This window comes from Sorex araneus, chromosome 1 (assembly GCF_027595985.1).
Source record: "Sorex araneus isolate mSorAra2 chromosome 1, mSorAra2.pri, whole genome shotgun sequence".
NCBI lineage: Eukaryota > Metazoa > Chordata > Mammalia > Eulipotyphla > Soricidae > Sorex > Sorex araneus.
In genome coordinates this window covers 425,245,810-425,269,219 of record NC_073302.1, presented here as the reverse complement: position 1 = coordinate 425,269,219, position 23,410 = coordinate 425,245,810, and the positions used below count along the sequence as shown (strand labels likewise).

Sequence of the window (23,410 nt, the reverse complement as noted above, 5' to 3'; positions counted from 1 at the left end):
TTCCATTGGGACAGAACCTTGCATATGGACAGGTAGAGTGTGAAGAGCCGAGGCAGTGTATTGATGAGTACTGGTGACAGATTCTTCAGGTGTTCGGGTCTGACCTTGGCTGGACCAGGTGCTATACTTGCATTTACTGATGAGATGGTGTGTCAAATGTCAGAAGGGAGGATGTTGGGAATGACATATCCATCCTGTGGAATTTGGTAGATGAGCAGGTGTATGTGGCTGTCGAAGAGATCCAAGTAGAAGTCATGAATAATCCTCTCCATTGCCCTTCTGGAAGATGTGATAGATACATTGGGACGTTGGAGGGCAGTCATCTTGGTCTTTTAATAGGTGAAGGACAGGCCAGCGTTGTGAATACTATTCCTGGCTTCTGCTGCATCGGCCAACACTGATGCTCTTCTCTCTTTGAGGTCTTCCTTTATCGCTTCTTTGCATAGCTTTTCGAACTTGAACATTAGCTTGTGATGCCTGAGGCTCATGCCACGTTAGTGAATGAGCTCAAGAGTTTCCAAAGACAGGTGTCTGTTTGTGGATTTCCCAGTCTCGACATTCCTCATGCAGTCATGGAGGTGCTGAACCAGTTGATCATATTCCTTGCCAGTGTTGTCAACAATGGTGTCTTCCCACATTGCCACAATAGTGCCAAAGAGCTCCCAGTTGGTGGTCATTCTGGGAGTTTTCTTCTTAAACTTAAACTTTGCAGTCTTTTCTCCCCACTCTGTGAAGTAGAATTTTGAATGAAGGAGACAGTGTTCCAATCCTGTTTGGAATTTGGAAGACAACAGCAACATCGGTCAGATAAAACCTTCGATTGAATATGATATGCTCAATTTCATTGTGGAACTGTCCACCAGGAGACTCCCATGTCCAACGTTTAGATTAGGCCTTCTGGAACTGTGAGTTACCATGGATGGTCTTGGTCGACAGTCTCTCACCCTGTTTGTTCCATTCTAGACCATGGATCCCAATGTGGAGTTCTTCGGGTGACCTTCTTGGTCCTATCTTGGCATTAAAATCACTGACAATGATCTTGTAGAAGGTGTGGTCTTCTTTAATGAACTTTTCCAGCTCCATGTAGAACTTCTAAATTTCTTCTTCATCATAGTTAGATGTTGGTGCATAGACGATCAAGATAGAAACTGCCGGCAGTGAGCCACGTCTATTCAAGTGTAATCATCCAATCCGTGTTGTTAGACATTTAATGAACCAATGCTCATGACCAAGTTCATGTTGAACAGGACACTGACGCCACCAATGCCTCTGTTGTCGCATGTTCCAAGGAAGAGTTCTCCAGTGTTGAAAATGGCATGATATGATTAATGCCTTCTCGTTTCCATCAGACCAATGATGTTCTACTTGATCTTCTGAGCTTGCATCATCAGGTCCTCGATGGATGCTTCTGATGGCAGCATACGTACATTGAAAGTACAGACAGTCATTTTAGTCCTTCTTTGTTTTGGCAATCTAGTTCGTCTCTGAGATTTTATCAGTCTCTCCTTGCTCATCCTTCTTAACACTGCTGTATTGGGAGCTCTTTCGGTGTCAGGCAAATGAGGCCCATTGTTGTTACTCTTTTGGCATATCGAATACGCAACGGGTAGCTTGCCAGGCTCTGCTGTGTGGGCGGGACACTCTCGGTAGCTTGCTGGGCTCTCTCTTAGAGTGATGGAGTCTTTTAGGGCGCCCTCCCATTGCCCTTACAGGTGTTCCCATGGTTCACATCATACTTGAACTCCATCAAATATGGTGCAGAAATAGTATGAAAGTAAAGGTTCTAAATAAAATACTAATCCATTTAGTTTGACAGTATAAAAGGTATCAAAATCACCAGTGATATTGCTGGGTCATATTGGAGCTCTATTTCTAATTTCTTGAGGAATATACATGTTTTCCAAAATGCTGGACCAGTTGACATTCCCACCAGAAATGAATGAGGGTCCCTTTCTCCCGCATCAATGCCAGCACTGGTTGTTTTTGTTCATTTGGATGTGTGCCAGTTTCTGTGATGTGCTATGATAACTCATTGTTGTTTTGCTTTTCATCTCCCCAATAATTAGTGATGTAGAGCAATTTTTCATGTACCTTTTGACCATGTGAATTTCTTCTTTGAGGGAGTTTCTGTTCATTTCTTCTCCCCACTTTTTGTTGGGGTTGGATTTTTTTTTCTTATAAAGTTCTATCAGTGTTTTGTATATCTTTGATATTATACTCTTAGCAGATGTATATTGGGTGAGTAACCTTTCCCATTCTGTTGGCTATATTTGTGTTTTTTGTCATTGTTTTTTTTAAGGTGCAGAAGTTTCTTAGTTTTGTTCATCTTTGCTTACATTTGCTTGTTCAATGTCATGAAGGGTTTTTGCCTTCCTTTTCTCCAGTACCTATGGATTTAAGTGTGATGTTGAGGTCGTTAATCCACTGTAATCTGACTTTTGTGCATGTATTAGATAGAGGTCAAAGTTCATTTTCTGCATGTGGTTGTTTAGCTTTCCCAGCATCACTTTTTAAGCAGGTTTTCTTTGCTACCCTTCATATTTCTTGCTCCCTTTATCAAAGATTAGATGATCATGCATTTGAGGGTATGTTCCAGGATATTCAACTCTATTGGTCTGCAGGTCTTTCTTTATTCCAATACCATGCTGTTTTATTTAATGCTGCTTTGTGGTACAATTTGAAGTTGGGGAAGACGGTAACTCCCATCTTCTTTTTCCAAAGGATTGCTTTAGCTATTTGTGGGGTTATTGTTCTATATAACTTTCAGTATTGTTTGACCTATTTCTTTGAAAAATGTCATGGGTATCCTTATAGGGACCACATCGAATCTGCATAATGCCTTGGGGGGGTGTTGTACCTTGAGGGTCCGAAAACACATGGAGAAACACCATATGAGCTTCTATGTTCATTGCAGCACTATTCACAACAGCTAGAGTCTGGAAACAATCTGAGTGTTCGAGAACAGATGACTGGATAAAGAAACTATGGTACATCTACAGAATGGAATACTACACAGCTGTTAGGAAAAATTAGGTCATAAAATTTGGCTATAAATAGGTGGACTTTGAGAGCATCATGCTGAATGATTTGAAGCAGAAGGAAAGGGACAGATATAGAATGACTGCATTCATTTGTGGGATATTAAAAGAAATAGGAAACTAATATCCAAGGCCAGGAAGACTAGAAAAATGGGCCAAGAGGACTAATAAATGGTTGGAAATTACCACATAGGTGCTGGGATAGAAAGTGGTTTAGATAAAGGAGGGTCTATTATGACACCATTTGTTGGAAATGATCAGTCTGGACAAGAAATGAATGTTGAAAGTAGGTAAAAAAAATATACGTGATAACCTTTCAGCATCTGTATTGCAAACTGTAATGCTTAAAATGAAAGAGAAAGGGAGAGAGAAGAGATGTGCCTGCCATAGAGGCAGGCTGGGGTGGGAGGAGATTTTAAGGACATTGGTGCTGGGAAATTACACAAGTGGAGGTATGGGTGCTGGAACATCGTATGACTGAAACCCCACCATGAATAGCTTTGTAATGCTCTATCTCAGAGTGATTCAATAAGGTAAAAAATATATATGAAAATCAAGTTGGTGTTAGGTTATTTGCATTTTGGTGGAGTATAGTGTGAAAACATTGCACCCTTAAAGCATATAAACGTTTCCATATTTTAAACTACTGCTACTTCAATGAAATATATTTTTCAAAAAATAAAGTGAAAAATGAAAAAAATTTGAGAACTTCACAAGCTTCATGGCATAATACTTAAAACAGATACGTTCAACTAATTACAGTAACAGATTAAAGGATTATCTCAAAAGGAATAAAATTTATAGCTTTAAAATGTCATAATAAGCTATTAAAGTTAAATTAATTTTATAAATTTCAATATATTTATTTCTTTTAGAATGAATGGTATTTTCTTTTTTTAAATTTTTGACCGAGTTATTGTGTTTTACAATACTATTAATATTAGCCTCATGCATACATTGTTTCAACACCATACCCACTGCCAGGCCATTTGCTTCTTTGGTCCAAAGAAGTAAGAGTTGTGTGTATGTCTGTGTATGTGTGTGTGTGTGTGTGTGTGTGTGTGTTTTGGATGGGTGAGATCATTTGGACATTGGTGGCAAGAAGCAAATGCCCTTCTACTCTGCTGTGTTTGGCTGTCTTTTGCACCCTTACTATGTATCTTCACATCTACATATGAGAGAGATGATTCTTTATCCATTTAGTTCTGACTGATTTCATTCAGTATAATGATCTCTATTTCCATCTATGTAGTGGAAATCTACATGATTTTTTCCCTTTTCATATAGCTACATTATATTCCCCACTGTGTTTGTGTATGTGTGTGTGAGTATGTATACTACAACTTCTTAATACATCTATTTGTGATTGAATATTTGGGTTGCCTTCATATCTTGAATATTGTATTAAGTGCTGTGGATCTAGATACAAATTCATATAGCCTTTAAAATTAACTCCTTGTGTACTGGGGATAGATAGCAAGAAGTGGTATCACTGAGTCATATGAAAGTTCTATTCCAACTTATTTTGAGAGATAACCGTATTGCTTTCCATAGAGCTTGAATCTGATGACATTCTCACTAACAGTGAATGATGGTTTCTTTCTACACAGATCCCTGCCAATAACAGTTCGTTCCAGACAATATAGATAGATATAGATATAGATATAGATGTAGATACATATTTGTGTGTCTGTATGTATATATCCCCGATGTATAGGATATCACTCATATTTCCCTGGTGTGAGATGATATCTTATTATTGTTTTGATTTACATTTCCCTAATATTAAGTGACATGAGCACTTTTTCTTATGACTGCTAGTCATCCATATGTCTTCCTTGTGGCAGTGTCTGTTCATCTCCTTCCCCCCAATTTAGAGGGGATTATTGAATTTTTTTGTTGCTGTTGAACTTTGTGAGTGCTTCATAAATTTTGTATATTTGCCTTTTATCTGATTTATTTTGTGCAAATATTTTCTCCATGAATGGAAGTATTAGAAACGAATAAGAAGCACCAACATAAACAAATGTGGTAAACCTAGCATATAGTCTTTAAAGTTAAGAGAAGAATTTTCAAAGGTTCACTATTGTCACTACATATCAACACTGTATTGAAGGCCTTAGTGTTATTTAAAAAGAAGGGGGAAATCTGAGCACATAAAAAATTACTAAGGGCAGGACTAGAGTAATAGTACGTGGGTAGGGCATTCGCCTTGCATATTGCTAACACAGGTTCAATCTTGAGCACTGCATATGGTATTCCCATGCGCTCTCAGAAGTGACCCATGAATACAGAGCCAGAAGTAATCCCTGAACACTTACATGAAATATGTACAAAAATTACTAAGGGAAAAGCAAAATTATAATTATCTATAGATAACATTATCCTTTATATGGATTTAAAAACTAGGAAAGAGTTGCAGCACAGAACTGGTAGACATAAAGAGGCAAGTTCTATTCCTGATATCACATGACCTGAGCATTGCCAGTTGGAACCCTAGAAGTTCCAGCAGCTTTGGACATTGTGTCTCTGAGAGTGGCCCTATGTCCCTAAGCAGAACTGGGTGTTGCTTAAGAAACAACAATACTAGGGCTAGAGCAATAGCACAGCGGGTAAGAAGTTTGCCTTGCATGCGGGTTCGAATCCCAGCATCCCATATGGTCCCCTGAGCACCGCCAGGAGTAATTCCTGAGTGTAGAACCAGGAGTAACCCCTGTGCATCGCCGGGTGAGACCCAAAAAGCAAAAAAAAAAAAAAAAAGAAAAAAAGAAACAACAATACTAACAATAAAAGAAAAGAAAAATAATATGAACACCTTCCCCAAGATTAGATATAAATTTAAGTGTAAGAGAAGTTTGTAGGGGTTCCTCTGCCTCATGAATATTGACATCATAAAGCAGATTAATTATTTATTGTTGGTGGCACTCTTATAAGCCATAGGATGTTTCATAGCATCTAGCATCTTCTATGAGTTGTCAGTGGAATCATTTTCATCAATAGAGACAGTTAAAAATGTCACCACACATTGTCAAATATTCGGGGAAGTAAAGAATCAACTCTACTTGAGAATTCCTTAGCCTGATAAAAGACTTATACAGGGAGAAAAAGTTGGGGGAAGAGCAATAAGGTAGTGAGTAGGGCTTTGTCTTGCACAAGACTGACAGACTGATCTGAGTTCAGTATCCAGCATCCTATATGGTGCTCCAAGAACCACCAGGACTGATCCCTGAGGGCAGGAGCAAAAAGTAAGTCCTGAGCACAGCTGTGTGAGACCCCCTGCTCCTCACAAAAGAAATAGAATGTTAGTGCTACTCTGTAGACTAACAAGAAATTAGAATAGAATTAATGATAACATCTACAATAATACCACATGATATAGGACCCAAGAGATAGAATAGGCATTAGGCACTTTCTTGTATGCATCCAATTCTGATTCTCTTCAATCCCCACCCCACCTACTGTCCCTGAGTGCTGCCAGTAGTGACCCCTCACCACAGAATAAGATATGAGCTCTGAGTAACAGTGGGTATTGTCCTTAAGATAATAATATCAAATTATTTTATTAATTTAGGAATAAGTTTCAACACATGGGGGAGAGGGCCGCTCAGCAGGTAGGGCATTTACCTTGCACGCTGCCCACCCAGGTTCGATTCCTCCGTCCCTCTCAGAGTGCCCGGCAAGCTACCGAGAGTATCCCGCCCACATGGCAGAGCCTGGCAAGCTCGCTGTGGTGTATTCAACATGCCAAAAACAGTAACAACAAGTTTCACAATGGAGACGTTACTGGGGCCCGCTCGAACAAATGGATGAACAGTAGGATGACAGTGCTACAGTGCTACAGGAATAAATTACCAAAATTGTCTAACTCAAAGTCTATAAAATTTGAAGCATGAGATCATATTAAGTGAAATCTTGCAGTTCACTTTACTTTAGATGGAATAATAGGCTATCTATCTATGTTAAGCAAAGTAAGTTCAGAGGAAAGACAACAATATGATAATCTTGTTCATCTGTAGTACATATAAAAACAAAACAAGGGAGTAGATGGTATAAAATAATCTAAAAAATCCCTTGATTTAGATTAAAAATCCCAGATTACCAAACAATTGGAAAGGGGGCAATTAAAAAAAGGCAGACTAACACTATTGTAACCATGTCACCTAAACTATAATAAATATTGAGAAAGAAAAACTGTCAGGTGTTGAAAGAAAAATCAAAGCCAGAAATCAAAAGATAAATACATCAGATGTTTCCTAATTGATTAATAAATTTTATATAGTTTTAATCATAATAGAAATAGGAATTAATTATGTAATTTAAAACAATGTTTCTAGTTGAATATGGATTAGTGAAAAGAGTGATCAGAATTCTATTGAGAAAGTGTGAGGTATGACTTGTCATGCCAGTATCAATTATATTTTTAAATTTTAATAATTTACATATTGTTGCTTGTTCAAAAATAATAAATTGGTATACTAGTAAAGATTGACTAATAAAAGAAGCATTTATGATAAAACTTAGATACAAAAGGTATGCATCCATCTAGTCAATTGGAATAGGGACAGAATGGAGAACTGCCTAAAGAATCATCAATACAAAAATAAAGTAATGCTGTACACCTATCTTAAATCATAAATAAATGAACATATTAAAAATGCAAATATTGGGGCTGGAGTGATAGTATAGCAGGTAGGGCGTTTGCCTTACATGCGGTCAACCTGGGTTCCATTCCCAGAATTTCATATGGTCTCCCGAACACCACCAGGACTAATTCCTGAGTTCAGAGCCAGGAGTAACCCCTGTTCATCGATGGGTGTAACCCCCCAAGAAAGCAAAAAAAAAAAAAAAGCCAAAATCAACAGAAAATCTTTTAAAAAACACTCTTAAAATTGATAAAATTGACTATTATTAATCCAGATGACAGAGTTGTCTTTTATTTTTTTCCCAACATTCTACTGAACTAGGGGCTGGAGAGATAGTACAGTGAGTAGAGTGTTTGTTTTGCACAAAGCTTACCAGTTTCAATCATTGGCACCCCCATATGGTTACCTGAGCATCACTAGGAGTGATCTCTGAGTGCAGAGCTAGAAGTAAACTGTAAACCCTGAGCACCACTAGCTGAGGCCCAAAATCACATCACAGTCACAAAATCTTGTTAATCATCAATTTCTCGAGCAGGCTCAGTGACCTCTCAATTCGTCCTTTCCCTGAGAAAAGGATGTCTTAGAAGTCTCTCTCCACTCTGTCCTCCCAACAATGTCGCACTGGAGGCTCTTTCAGGGTCAGGGGAATGAGATCCAGCTTGTTACTGGATTTAGCATATGAACACACCATGGGAAGCTTGCAAACCTGTCCCATGTGGGCAGGAAGCTCTCAGTAGCTTGGTAGTTTCTGGGAGCTTGCTTTTAAGTCTCTGGCCGTTGATGGGATTACACATACCTGGGTTCCTCTGCCAGTACCTTCATGCGTGAGGCCTGTCTGAACGTGTGGAGAGGAGCCTTGAGCATAGGCTGTGGCTAGGTTTCGGTGATCTTCGGCCACCGGGAGCTCTGCTCAGGGTGGGGAGGAAAGCTGGAGCCCATCCCCTCCGAGGGGCCCCGGGGAAGACAGCCATGCATGTGGGCAAGAGACTCTTTGCCGTGGCCCAAAATACAAGATAAAAATTAAATTATGTAAATTAACAAAACAAACACTGTACTGAATTATTTGAGAGAGAGTTCTTAGTACAGAAAATTTGAGAAGGCTGGGATATATGTACACACACATACATACCACATCTCTCATTTATGCATGTATCACTGTTATAGAAAGAATTATTAATTAACTAGTGGAAGTTTTATGTATACATATGTATATGAGCATATATATAAATATATGCATATATATATAAGTACATGTATATAGATATATACATTATATAAATATGCTATCAACTACTTCTAAAAGAAACAATGAAAAACACGTGTGTGTTTTTTTTAAAGGGAAGATCTTTTTATTTCAGGGAATGAACGTATACTAAATTATATTTAACTCAGAGTGCTACAAGATATTCTGGTTCATTTCAAATTCATTTTAGGTTGTAATTTTTCATCTATCCTAATTGTTATGTATTCTTTTCCATTTTTCCTTTGAAAGAATCCATTTGATATTTTAATACTGTATCTGGTCACTTTTGTTATGAGAGATTTATTTCATTGAAACATCCTAATTAATTTTCCTCCCTGAGATATATCACTAAATAATGGATCTTTTCTTATTTTGAAACTTCAGACAGCTAATTTGAGTTCTATCAATGTAATCAGCTTGTATTTCTAGTTCTCAAAAGTGCTTCTTGTTGATGATAATGCCATTTTGTGATCTTAAAGAACATTTAATCCAAGGATCGTGAAGACATTTCCACAAAAGAAAGAGCCATTTTCAGTTAAGGTTCTAGATGCAAAAATTAAGGAAGGTTGGTGTAGTGAATTAGAAATTAATGTTATTCAGCTAAAGGGAATGCCCTGCTACAGAGGCAGGGTGGGGTGGTGGGGGTTGTTGTGGGGGTGGGAGGGATTCTGGGAACATTGGTGGGGGAGAATGAGCACTGGTGGAGGGTTGTAAATGAAAGGCAAACATGAAAGTTCATAAGTTTGTAACTGTACCTCACAATGATTCACTAATAATTTTTTTTTTAAAAATGCTATTCAGCTATTCTTTTTCCTGTTATTTCATATGTCCAACCAATTAGTTAAGAAAAATTGTTTCCTCACAAAATCCCTATAGATGGTCACTTGTTTTCATAATAACTAAGGGAAATAATCATAGGAATCCTAGAGTGAAATCTGAAGTAATGTTATATTTTCTGGATTCCACCTATACATCATTTTTATCCTTATTACAATGATTAGTATTAAAGTTAAATGAGACTCTTTAAACAGTTTTTTTGCTCTGTGTTCAGTTCTTTATATTTAGTGATTGAAATATTTTTTATAAAGCATTATACTGTTATTTGAGTGAATTTCTTATTTACACATTTAATATAATTAATTTATATGATCAATCATATATACTATATTTACAAAAATAACAACCTATTTTTTCTAGACACAGGTATCATGATAGTCGATGGTAAGGTGTATACGCATACTCTCTTTTATGAAATATGATAGAAATTTGTCTTTTTACTCAGATTAAAGAGTCTACTAGCACAGAACTCCCTTAATTACATAAGAGGGGCCAGAGAGATAATATAGGAAGTAAGGGACTTTCTTTGCACGTGGCTAACACTAAACACTATAGTCTCCTGAGTATCACCAAGATTGATCTATGAGCACAGAACCAGGAGTAAGTACTCATTAATGCTAAGTCCAACATATTCCAAAACCAAAAAACAATAATCTAGAATATAGGTAGGGAACCAGAGAGATGGTATAGAGGTTAAGGTGCTTGTTTTGCAAGCAGCTTATCCCAGTTCAATTCCTTGCCACCACATGTGGTCTCCTGAATAACTTCACAAGTCAGTCCTGCGTACAGAGCTAGGAGTTGCTCCTGAGCACCATTGGATGTGGTCCAAACCCCACTTCTCTCTAAAAAGAATCAAGAAAGAAGCTCTCCTAGTGTCCTAAGATGCTATTCTCAGTCTAACTTGCTAAAAAGGAAAAGATTATTGCAAACATAGAATATTCTTAATGATAATGTCCATAGGTAGTTAAATATTTCTGTATCACTGTACCACTGTCATACCGTTGTTCATCGACTTGCTCGAGCGGGCACCAGTAACGTCTCCATTGTGAGACTTGTTCTTACTGTTTTTGGCATATCACATATGCCATGAGTAGCTTGCCAGGCTCTGCTGTGCGGGCAGAATACTCTTGGTAGCTTGCCGAACTCTCCAAGAGGGACGGAGGAATCGATCCCGACTTCTATTTACCTTAAATTGAATATTCACTCTACTACATTTAATTTAGGATTATTGGCAATGTAGTCTAACTATGTTTCCAGAAAAACAATAATGCAGACTCAGTTATTCAATCTATAACAATGAAGCTAATAATTTAACAAAATATAGCCACTAGGTGCATAAACTCTATAAATTAGATACTTCTAAGTGTTCTGAATGAAATTTTACATGTGATGGGGGCCATAGAGAACAGTTCATTCAGATATAGATACTAAATAGTCTCTTTTTTATTTGAGCTGGTATGTATCTCTTGCTCCCTAGCTTGGCTGTCCTCACCAGGGCCCCTTGAAGTGGGTGGGCTTCAGTTTTCCATCCCTTCCCGAGCAGAGCTCCCACGGCCAAAGACCTACGAAGCACAGCCACAGCCATGCTCAAGGCCCCTCTCCACACATTTGGACAAACCTCACACATGAAGGAACCAGCAGAGGAACCCAGGTATGTGGGACCCAGGGCTGAGACCTCCAAGCCTGCTCAGATCTGGACTGGGCCTCTTCCGCCCAGATTTCCCATTTTCCAGTAGCTAGACGCTCACACCCCGGCACCTTGTAATCCCACCAACTGCCAACATCCAGAGACTATCAAACCAAGCTCCCGGAAGCTGATATTCTAGTTCTCCCTCTGGGAGAAACTGGCAAGCTACAGAGAGTTTCCTGCCCCATGGGAGAGCCTCGCAAACTCTCTGTGGTGTATTCATATGCCCAAACCAGTAACAATGATGGGTCTCTTTCCCCTGATGCTGAAAGAGCCTCCAATGTGGCACCATTGGAAAGGACGAGAGAAGAGAGGCTTCTAACATCTCAGGGCTAGGACAAATGGAGACATTACTGAGACCACTCAAGAAAATCAACGATCAACTGGATGATGATGATACATGATGAAAATAATAGTCAAAGATATAACTACTCAGTATCTGTATTTCAAACCATAATGCCCAAAAGTAAAGGGGTGGGGGAGAGTGTCTGCCATAGAGACAGGCTATGAGGAGGCGAAGAGGCTGGCAGGAGGTAAACTGAGGACATTGGTGGTGGAACACTGGTGGAGGAATGGGTTTTGGAACATTGTCTTACTGAAACCTGACCACGAACAGCTTTGTAACTGTGTATCTCATGGTGGTTCAGTAAATAAATAAAAAAATAAATAAATTTAAAAAAATAAAACTTAAATAAAACAGTCAAAGGAGTAGTAAGTCATGCAAAAATCCAGGTGGGAAAAATAAAGAAAGTTTTCAAATTTTAAGGAACAGTAGGAATTCCAGTGTGAGTCATAAATAGAAGTAAAAGTAGAAGTAAAAGTAAAAGTAGAGAAATAACAAGACCTTAATAAAGGCCATGGAAGCCTTTAATGTTTACTCTAAATGAAAAGGAAAGGCCATACATAGTTTTAGTTATGGAACTGAGATTTGATTTGTGTTTCAAAGTTTGACTCTAGAGTAGAGTGTGAATAATTAATACTTTCTGAAAGTTCAGGGAGAGATTATAACTTGGATCCGCATGAGAATGTTTGGGAAAATATAGGAAAATGTTTTTAACATTGAACATTTAATGCATTGGATGTGGGGTTTTGTGTGTGTTAATTCTGAAATTTGGCTTTTACTTGAGGATATTACCCTGTTTTATATATATTAAAAGCTCTGTGAGATCTGAATAAGTCCATACCTTTTAGGGGAGAAACTAATTAAGGGGACTCATTCAAGTTAAAGTGGAAATGAGAGATGAGATCAGATCAGAAAGTTCTATTTTTGAGCAGTGCTCCAAGCATTAATTTTTTGACGTGTTCAGTTTCTGTTCAGTGTGGATATTTGTATTGATACGTTTTGACAATACTTTGCATGTGTTGCACAGTACATGTGAATAAGTATGAATTTAAATTGTACTTTTTTATGCTTCAGTGTAAAGCTTTTGGTAAAACTGATTTACCAAAAAATCAGTTATTACAGTTTCTATACAAGTTTCCCTTTTCAGACATACACAGCTTTTCAACTATTATTATTTTATATTAGTACAATACATTTGTTGCAAATAGCAAGCAGATATTGTTAAATTATTATTGGTAAGAGGTTATGGTTTACATTTATTCTGTTTTGAATTATATGTAGGGTTTTGATTGAGTTTTGGCTTCATTACATTGATGAACTGTCCTCAGAAGTTTAGTAAGAGGGGGGAAATTTTTTAATAACACATCTGGAAATAAAAAGGACAAAGATTTGGGATCTTTTTTGATATGGATAAAGTTTAAAATGATTGTCAATCAATAAAAGGAGACACAGCAAGCTACAGAAGTCTGTACTAAGAACTAGATGTGTAAATCTCTGACTCATAAGTGGAATTATGAGGTTAAATTTCAAAAACAGCATACATTGAAGAGTAAATGAAAAATTAAAAAAATGAAGAACATACAAAAGGGGGGGGGGCTGGAGTGATAGCACAGCGGGTAGGGCGTTTGCCTTGCATGAAGTTGACCCGAATTAAATTCCCAGGATCCCATATGGTCCGCCGAGCACCACTAGGAGTAATTTCTGAGTGCAAAACCAGGAGTAACCCCTGTGTATCGCCAAGTGTGACCTAAAAAGTAAAAAAATAAATTAATAAATAAAATTAAAAATAAATTAAAAAAAAGAACATGAGTTTAGTTCTTTCAAAAAACCTGTATTTTCTGTGAAGGCGAGTGGATAAATAAGGCAGCAGGGTTAGTAATTGGGTTTGTTGGCTCGTTCCTTTTGATTTTTATTATGAGGGTCATCATAACTCATTCATTGGCTGAAGCAATGTCCTATTCTGCAATCTAAATTTGCTATGCAAAAGAGAGAAAAGTGCAGCAGAAATTGCATAGAGGGCATAAAGGGTGGGAATAAATGGGGGGCCTAGGACTGGGGGAGGAGCCTGCCAGGGACTATAGCGGAGTAAGACTTTTTTTTTAAAATTTTATTGAATCACCTTGAGTGAGATAGCTACAAGCTTTCATGGTTGGGTTACAATCTCACAATGATCAAACACCCATCCCTCCACCAGTGCACATTCCCCACCACCAATATCCTGGGTGTACCCCCCACCCCACTTTCCCAGCCTTCCTCTGTCTCCATGGCAGACAATATTCCCCGTACTGTATTCTCTCTCTACTTATGGGCATTATGGCTTGCAACACAGACACTGAGAGGTCATCACGTTTGTTCCATTATCTACTTTCGACATGCATCTCCCATTCCAACTGGTTCCTCCAGCCATCATTTTCTTAGTAGATCTTAGAAGGGATCTTAATAGATCCCTTCTCTATTCCAAAAACCGAGTGACCTAAAACAGATGACTGGTTAAAGAAACTTTGGTACATCTACACAATGGAATACTATGCAGCTGTTCGGAGAGAGTAAGAAGTTTTATTGCTGAAAGTGGTAACGTAAAAGTACATGCGGGTAGGTTGTTTCAGAGTTGGTGAATGAATGGTGAGTGATTTATTTTTTGTTTTTATTTTTTGCTCTATTGAAAACTATAAAATAAGTTGAAGTGTGTGATGTGAAGATGTTGAGATCCTGAGACTTGAAATAGTCATGCAGAAAGGGAGGAAGTGTGGAAGAATTTGCGCGTCAGGGTAACTCCTTTTTTGAAGTCTGAGGTCAGGAACCCCAAGAAGTAAGAGATAGGAGGAACAGGACTGGCTGAAACAAGTCAGGCCCCACATGTGTTGTAGACAGAGAGGCATTCCTCTCAGAATCAGGGTTGAGGCACCCTACCTCCCTCAGTGTAGTTGAGGCCTTGCCAGGCAGTGGTTTTATAATTATTTCCAACAATAGTCAGGTGCTTAAAACAGAATTAAATCATATGTGGCTTGGCATAGAAAGAATATGGATGGGGAGGAGAAGTTCAAGGGAATAAAGGAGTTTTCTTTGCAGGGAAGGTCACAGAAGCTTTACAGAGATAGAAAGCGAAGAAACTCTATCATGAGAGTGAAGTATAGACTCAGATTAGGACAATATATTAATCAGTAAATATTGAGGCCCATGGAATTGCTATTCTGGACCTGGAAGGCAAGTGTCCAGAAAATAAACTTTGGAGATGATCTACAGAGGCAATCAGGCAAACAATGTTTATTGTGTGATGGGTGTTGAGAAGCAAGGAAGGGAAAAAAAAATGGAAATGAGGAAGTCAGCTATTGCTAAGATAGGATGTTGAGTCAACCAGGTGGATGGTGATAGAATATGGTGAGAGACAATTCAATGAGCGAAATGTTAAAGTCTTCAATGTACAATGACTAAGTCACAAATATTTGGAAGAACAATCTGATTGATTAGTAAATAATTAAACTGCAATATGATTTTAATTCAGATATAAAACTTTATTGATTCATTGTAATAAATAAATTGTGTAAGGAAATGTAAACTATGAATAATTGAGAGTCTGTTGAAATTTTCTCTTTCTTATGGCATTTTGGTCTACGACATATCCAATAGACTTATTTTTCTTTTAAAAGTGCTGAGAGGGAACAAATAAAGATAATTCATTTTTAGCTCTCTTAATTTTTTCCCTTCTTACTCAATAGCATAGAGAGCTATGAGAAGAAAATGGATAAGGTTTTGGCAAAATGGAAGTTGCAAACTTGACAATAATCAAATTGAATGGCTTACTTAAAAATGCAATCATGATGTTTGAATATAACGGTGAATGAATTAACCTTATAGTACTATTTACATGTGGAAACAAAACTAAGTAGATCGAAGGAATAATGTGTAGCAAAATATTGTGAAGCAATAATAATAATTTCCATTCATTACATACCTAACAGGTGCCTATCACACCCTAAATTCTCTACATACATTATTTCATGCAACTCTCTTAACAGGAATTTGGGGTTATACTCTCCTGATAGTTGAGAAAACAGGTTTAGGAAAAAAAACTTGAACATATCAAACAGATTATAAGCAAAGCCAAAAATCTACTCCATAAACTACAAGTCCTAGTATTTCATGAAACAATCAAAATGCCTACAATTTAAAATAAAATATTCACTATGTTTATAATTTTTATTATTTTTTTACTTTTTGGGCCACACCCAGTTTTGCACAAGGGTCACTCCTGACTCACACACTCAGGAATTAATCCTGGCGGTGCTCAGGGGACCATATGGGATACTGGGAATCGAACCTGGGTTGGCTGCATGCAAGGCAAACACCGTACCCACTGTGCTATCACTCCAGCCCAAATTTTAATTTTAAAACCTATATATTGTGGGTCAGAGAGATAACTGAGTGGATCAAGAACATGCTTCTCATGCAGTTGGTCTGCGCTTGATCCTCACCATGACTTGGTCCCTCAGGTACCTCCAGGAGTGACTCTAAAGCACCTCTCGGTGCTACCCACAAGACCAAACTAAATTAAAACAAGTTCATAGGCAAAGTAATAAAAATACAGGTTTTATTTCCACACATACAAAATATTTCAGGAGAATACAGGTTCCAAGAGAAGTGTCTGACAAATCAAAGTGGCCAAACAACTCAGTATTCGTTTTTATTTCCCCCTATCGTACTCATCAGTAAAGAGGAATTCTGTAAATTAATGTTCAAAAGTTCTGAAAAACTGAAGTCTGTGAAGAAAGCCAAACAAAATCTTCTGAATCATATATATATATATATACATACATACATACATATATATATGTATATATATATTACCTGGCCCGGGAGAGGCGGATCTTGGGCAGCGGGCAGGGATGATGGGTGCCCAGGCAGAGCAATGGCGGGCGAGTCCAGCGGTGAAAGGGGCCGCATGTGAATCATAATTTATAGACAAAATTTGCTAGAGAACAATTTATAGTAGAGTACCTAATCAAATATATTGTTTCTTTCCCATGTTGTTAACGAGCCATAATAAAATGATGACTATATGAGACATATCTCATTTAAATTTTTTTCCTGGATAAGATAACACTTAATTTTGCTTTTAATATGGCCAGATGTAGTAAGAAAGCTGTAAGAAGCTATTTGTTTCCTCTTGTGAACAGTAGTTTCCTCACAGATATACATAAGGGCATTCTTTGTAACATGGATCATGGATCCAAGGTCAAGATGAGCCAATGTGAAAGGACCTTAGCTTTTTGAACTAAAAGGTTAAAATAATTTAACCACAGCTGATCAGGAACCAGTTTATTTAAGAACAGTTTGTAATATCATGATAGCACGGTGACAGGGACTGGTTTTGTTTCTTCCCTGGTGACTATAAAAGATGAATAGTGATGTCATTGAGGTTTACGATGTTATGAAGAGGGTGATCGTGAATGTGCTGGAAATCATGAGGTGCTACTTCGTTCATGCTTCACTCTACCATGTTGATTACTCAGTGTCTTTGATGCAGAGTCTAGAAGGACAGACTATACTCTGACCTTATTAAGGCAACCATAGATATATGGGAAACACAGAGGTACGCCTTCTGTTGAACATGTAGTAGATTGTTTATAAGTAATTATTGTATATATATTTGGGTTAGGCATGGAGATTATTAGATAAAATCCTTTGGAGTGTAGTGATTGCTGTCATAGAGCAGGATAGCTCTTCTCTAAGAAGAATCACTTGGGCCTTTGCTCCATGTTCAGCGCATCGAACTTTAATGATAAGTTATGACTTTGGAGTTACATCTTGAAGGAAGTATATATATATATATATATATATATATATAGGAGTGTGAAAAATTCAGAATCAGGGGACATGCATAAAATAACTTGTGCAAAGAGATGATGGTGAGACAATGTGGTGGGTCAAGAGAACTGGATTTTAGCATCACTAGCATCGTGTTGGAAGAGCAAGACAGATTAGAAAGGTGGTTTGAGGAAAGTCATATATAACCACTGAGAAATTCATTTGTTCTCATATGGACACTAGATTGTAAACAAAGCAGTACCTTTAAGCAAATAAAGGATATAGCATAACGTTTACATGATTCTTCCCTGTATTAAAAGTTTTACATATATTCATTTCAATCACATGTGTCCTTCTAAGATGGGAATTATGATGAATACGTTTTTTAAGAGAGACAAATGAGGTACAAGGAAACTGAGAAACATATGCACCGATGAACCAGAAAAAAAGAAGTTTAAGCACCTGCCTGGCAAGAACAAGGTTATGAGGCCTTGTTCTTGTGTGCTGCCAGACACGATACTAAAAGCTCTGCTTGTAGGAAACCCCAGAAAGAAAATAGAAGATGGGATCTGGAGGGTAATTTGCTGGCTTAGATAAATGCCTTGGGTATATTATGATCTGGGGTTTCTGGCATGGAAAAATAATTAAAAAATAATAATAAAAATAATAGTAATGTCACAAAACTGAGGTTTGAATCCAGTGATCCAGCTCCAAACCCACAATTCTAGCCAGTTTAGTAGATTGCCTCTTAACACAGTGTCAAATGTAATGGAGTGTGTGGTTAATAATATCTAAGAATCTGTTAGAGAATTATTTTTGTGATAATGGAACTCTCAATCACTTGCTTTCAGAATTCCTTCTTGAGGGAGAAAAAGAGATATAGTGGCAGGCAGCTGGCATGCTAGGAATTATGGATAATTTGAGTATGTTCATGGGAATGTTTTATACAAGCGCCATTCTTCCATCCTGGGTATCATTATAGTTAAAAGATTGGAACGCTGTCAGAGGAGATAAGGAGTCATTCAAGGAACGAGGAGACAGCATTGGGGATTTGAGGTTAGAGAACATTAAATACCCTTTTGTTCAGGGAGACTCTGACATTAAAATTTCCCCAAGTGCTATATCAATGTCAGAAATTGTTGATGGTGTTAGTGTGAAAGTCATAACTGATGTATCTGTTCATCCAGGAATCTGTCACTTGCATTTCTGTAATTCTTGCTTAGATATCAATTAAAGAACTTTCAATGTCTCATCTCTTAACTGTATTGCTATTGGTATACAATGAACACACACTTGGGGCAGATAATAACAGCCACAGTAATATCTTTTCAAATCATGCATTCTTCTAAACTCTCTGACAAGTATTGATTCATTTCATTTTCATAACAAATCTACGAGAGAAGTGTCATTAGTTTTATTAGGCAGCAGCGATTCCCAATGGTTCAAAGGAGACTCTGGAAACCCTCCCAGCTCTCTTTAGGCAACAGACTGATGGTTCAGTGCAAGAGTCTGAGGATGCAGTGCTACTGGCACTCTTAGTGCAAGGATGATCTGACCCCAACACCCCTCCCCCACCGCAGTGCTCAGGTCTCCAGGGCTGTCCCTGTGATGTTGGGTGGGGAATGCCAGAAATGAAACTGCGATCAGCTACGTGCAGGGTATACACTTTACCCCATCTGATCTCTCCAGCCATAAGAAAAGTGCCATCATCACCCTCATTTTTACCCACTTATGGCTGAACTATGTATCTGAAGGCTGGCCTCCTCAAAGTCACTGAGAGTTAGAAAATATTTTGGCCAACAGGTGTATGGCAAATAGTTGACTATTTTGATATCTAAGAAGTAGCTGATAGTACTGGTAAACTGGAATGTTTATATGTTATTACCTACTTTCTCATTCCATTCCTAATTTGTATAAGGAAGCCTCCCTCAAATGAAACAATATTATAAATAATAATAATAACTTAAATGCATGCAACTCTTAAGGTCTTGAAAATATGTTAAAGTCCTTATGTGACAAGTAAAGAAGACATACACACAAGTAGCAAAAATAAGTGGTGAATATAGTTAGCATGGCTACACAGGTCTTTCCACTCAGGACAATTGTCTTTCCTTGCTCTCTGCCATTTCTTGTGGCCTGAGCAGATTTTGCAGAAACCAGATATCTCTGCTCATTAATAACTTTAAACTGGTTTCAAATGTTAGTACAATTCCAAGCAACAGATATTAGACATCTTTACATTCAATAGGAGGAATGCAACTTAATTAGTGCTAGGCGATTCTTTATATCTATTTGTAAGATATTGTCCTAGGTCATCTATTTTGGTTGATGAGTTCAAGTGAATTATCAAGATAGAAAAGTGTAATCCAAGAAGAAGAAGGCAGGGTGGAAGGGCAGAAGCTGTGAGAGGAAAGGAAATTCCACACAGATAATGAAGTTAGATCAAACATTAAGTGTGGGTGGTGTCTTTCTACTTATTAAAACCTGTGAGTATATAAAGTAAATAAGAGGAGAAGCTATGAAAAGAGAGGAAAGCTTCCAGGAAAAATGGAAATTGAGGCAGGATTACATTGTTGTTGTTGTTGTTGTTTGTATCCTGCTCTCCTCTCATTATTACACTTGTCACAGTGAAACTTTTACCATCTGAGCAGAGTTGCTCACTGGCTTAATCACTAATTTGCCCATAGAGAAGTTCCAACACTAATCCACGTTGATAGCCTATACAGCGCAGCAGACAGAAGCAGACACTTGGAAGAACTGGGTGGGCAAGTGCTTCAGAGCGGAGGTGGTAGGACAAAGGCACGACCTGAGAAATGAACCTGGCATGAGATTCTGCTACATTTTGAGTAGCTCAGCGTTGCTTATATTATAGAAGACAGCTTATGCTTCATGTCACCTACTCATTTTCTATTAACATTTCAGGGTTGATTATAAATTTGTCTTTATTTATCTGATTGCACATTGACTAACTTAGATACTCGCCAGTTGCTTTCTAATATGCTTCTTGAAAATATTTATTTCTGTATGTGTGCCTGAACATGTCTTCATGTAAAATATATTATGCCATTAGGAATGACTTTGTGTGCCTTAGGATCTTCATGTCTCTTACAATGCACACTATATTTTTATCTACCATTCCTTTTTAAGAGAAAAATAAGACCAGTGTGCTATCTTACTAAAATGTATTCATTGTCTCCTAAACATTTATAGGCAGTGCTGGGACACCTGTGACTTTTAACGAAAATGGAGATGCTCCTGGACGTTATGATATCTTCCAGTATCAAATAACCAACAAAAGTACAGAGTACAAAGTCATCGGGCACTGGACCAACCAGCTTCATCTAAAAGTAAGCATCGATAGAAACATACATTGAAATAAGCTTGGAAGAAAGCTCTAATTTTAAGGATAGATAAAGTTTTTGTTGGAATAAATTCTGATCTGAGAAATGTTCAGAAATGTATGATTTTATCTTTTTTTCAACTCTAAAAGCTTAGGGAGGCTTGCTTCCCACTCTGGAGAAGCCTGTGTTCTCTCTTGGAGATCTTTTCCACATTCTCTCCCCCCTCACTTCTTTCTAAGTAAATTTCATTCAATAAAACTATTTTCATTCACTAAAAATTAAATAAAGTAAAATACTATGGAAGGTTATAAATGTCTGTTGAAGAATCTGGTAATTGGAGGAATTTCATTAAAGACCTCATTTCCTTATAATTGACCATGTATACAATAAGGGAAACTTGACCTTTTTCTTAAAGGGTTTCTTATTCATGTCATTGTACCCTTTATGTAAGTGGTGTGTGTGTGTGTGTGTGTGTGTGTGTGTGTGTGTGTAGAAGTATTGGGAGGATAGGTGCCAGAGTGTGCCTTGAATTAATACATTTGGACTTAGAAGTATCTATCTATCTATCTATCTATCTATCTATCTATCTATCTATCTATCTATCTATCTATCTATCTCTCTATCTATCTATCTATCATCCTGTTGATCCTCAATTTGCTCGAGTGAGCCCGGTAAGGTCTCCATTCATCTTAGCCCTGAGATTTTAGCAGCCTCTCTTTACTCATCCTTCCCAACGGTGCTGCATTTGAGGCTCTTTCAGGGTCAGGAGAATGAGACCCGTCATTGTTACTGTATTTGGCATATGAATACGCCATGGGGAGCTTGCCAGGACTAAACAGTAAGTGTACTTTAACTGCCACATCAAAAATTGAGTGGGCCCTATTGCAACATCTAGTTGGTGGAAATAAATGATGATCTATATTTACATTACATCTTTCTATGGCAACAACAAAATATATGCAGAATTTATTGTCCAAATTATTTAACATGCCTCAGCATTGCTTGTTGACGCCTTCTCCCTTGGGTGTTATCTGTAGTGCACGGACCATGGGTGGTGCAGAGAACCTTCAGCAGGTCGAATTCAAGTCCTTCAGGAGGACTTTCCTAAGGAAGAGGATCTTTATGGTCTTTGGGAAATATTAGCTGTTACTGGACCCCATTATACGGGCTCTGGAATAGGAAGCCAGTGCTGATTGCGAAGGATACAGGAAGCTGGGAAGTCACAAGGCCCAAAGTTGGCAATGGGCTGTGTGGGCAGAGAACACAGGCATTGGAGCAGCATCTGCTTACCCCTGAGTAAGGAGTCATCTCATATTTATAAGCCTCTGGCGCCATATCATTTCACACTAGCTGCTTCTAATAGAGGAGTTGGGAGAATGCCCTGTCATCTCAGCTAAGGATAGGAGTTCATTCATATAGCATCTCCTCTACACTGGGGACAAAGGACTAGTTACAGAAACTGCTTAGGTCAGGAATCACTGCAAAGCAGTGTTTCCTTTGTCATTAGTAAGTTGCTTTGAAAAAGCATAAAATAAGCTGGAAATATTCTTCTACTGGTCTAGTGTTCCAATGTGCATTTCACTCTTTCTTCTAATGAAGGCATTTCCTTTTCTTGATTCTCAAATCCATCCTAACAGTGTGAGAATTGAGTTTGTTTCCCAGATGAATAGATAAGTTCATTTCCTAGCTGGAGCTTATCCTAGCTGGAAGGTAAAAGCTTATGTTGAACACAGGGTGGGAGAGAAAGATCATTCTCGATTATATGTGTTCAGCATGTGAACATGTGTTTTCTTGTGTTAGAACCCATGCCAGGTGCATCAATTTGGTATTTTCAATGACATTTTTTTCTCTCCTTTATGAAAAAATACAGCTTCATGGAGTGGCATGACCATGCAGCACCAGTCACCCAGTTTCTCAGCAAAACAACAGATGATGAATAATATCAAAATTAGGATATTTATGATTTATTGTCTCTGATATGTCTTTCTGGTATAATCACGCTTTGTGTTAAATTATACACAAAACTTGAATTTGCAGATATTGTTGTAGCACGTAAGAACATGTGTCGACACTGTCTTAGGTTGTAGCAATCTGACAGAAATCTATTCCATTGTTCTGCAGCCCATGTTGACATCTATTGAAACACATCTCTGCTAACTAACTCTTCAAGTTATTGATACTCAACTGAAAATCAGTATCTTTTTGGCAGAAATATTCTTCAAAGTGGCCCCTTGTGAAATAAAATAATAAACATGACAATAATATTTGATACAGGTTAAAATAGGGAAGCAACTTTTCATCTTTTAGCATTGCCAGAACACCTAGTGTATTCTTTTCATTAAGTATTTATGTAACAAAATTCAAGAATTGAAAAATACATGCCCTAATATATAAAACAGAAATACCAAAGGTAATAATATAGAAATACACATAGACATACATCTAGGTGAACGTTTGTTATAAACTTTAATAT

The 23,410-nt window shown here is 37.7% G+C and overlaps 1 protein-coding gene across 4 annotated transcripts in view; it reads left to right on the top strand.

The window, feature by feature from the left end:
- The window catches only part of GRM8 (glutamate metabotropic receptor 8), a 949,955-nt gene that overhangs the window by 779,884 nt on the left and 146,661 nt on the right, over positions 1-23,410 (top strand). For all 4 annotated transcript variants that reach the window (XM_055146111.1, XM_055146103.1, XM_004608293.2 and 1 more), the window contains exon 8: positions 20,807-20,943. In XM_055146111.1, the coding sequence (XP_055002086.1) occupies positions 20,807-20,943 (137 nt within the window). The remainder of the gene's footprint in view (positions 1-20,806; positions 20,944-23,410) is intronic.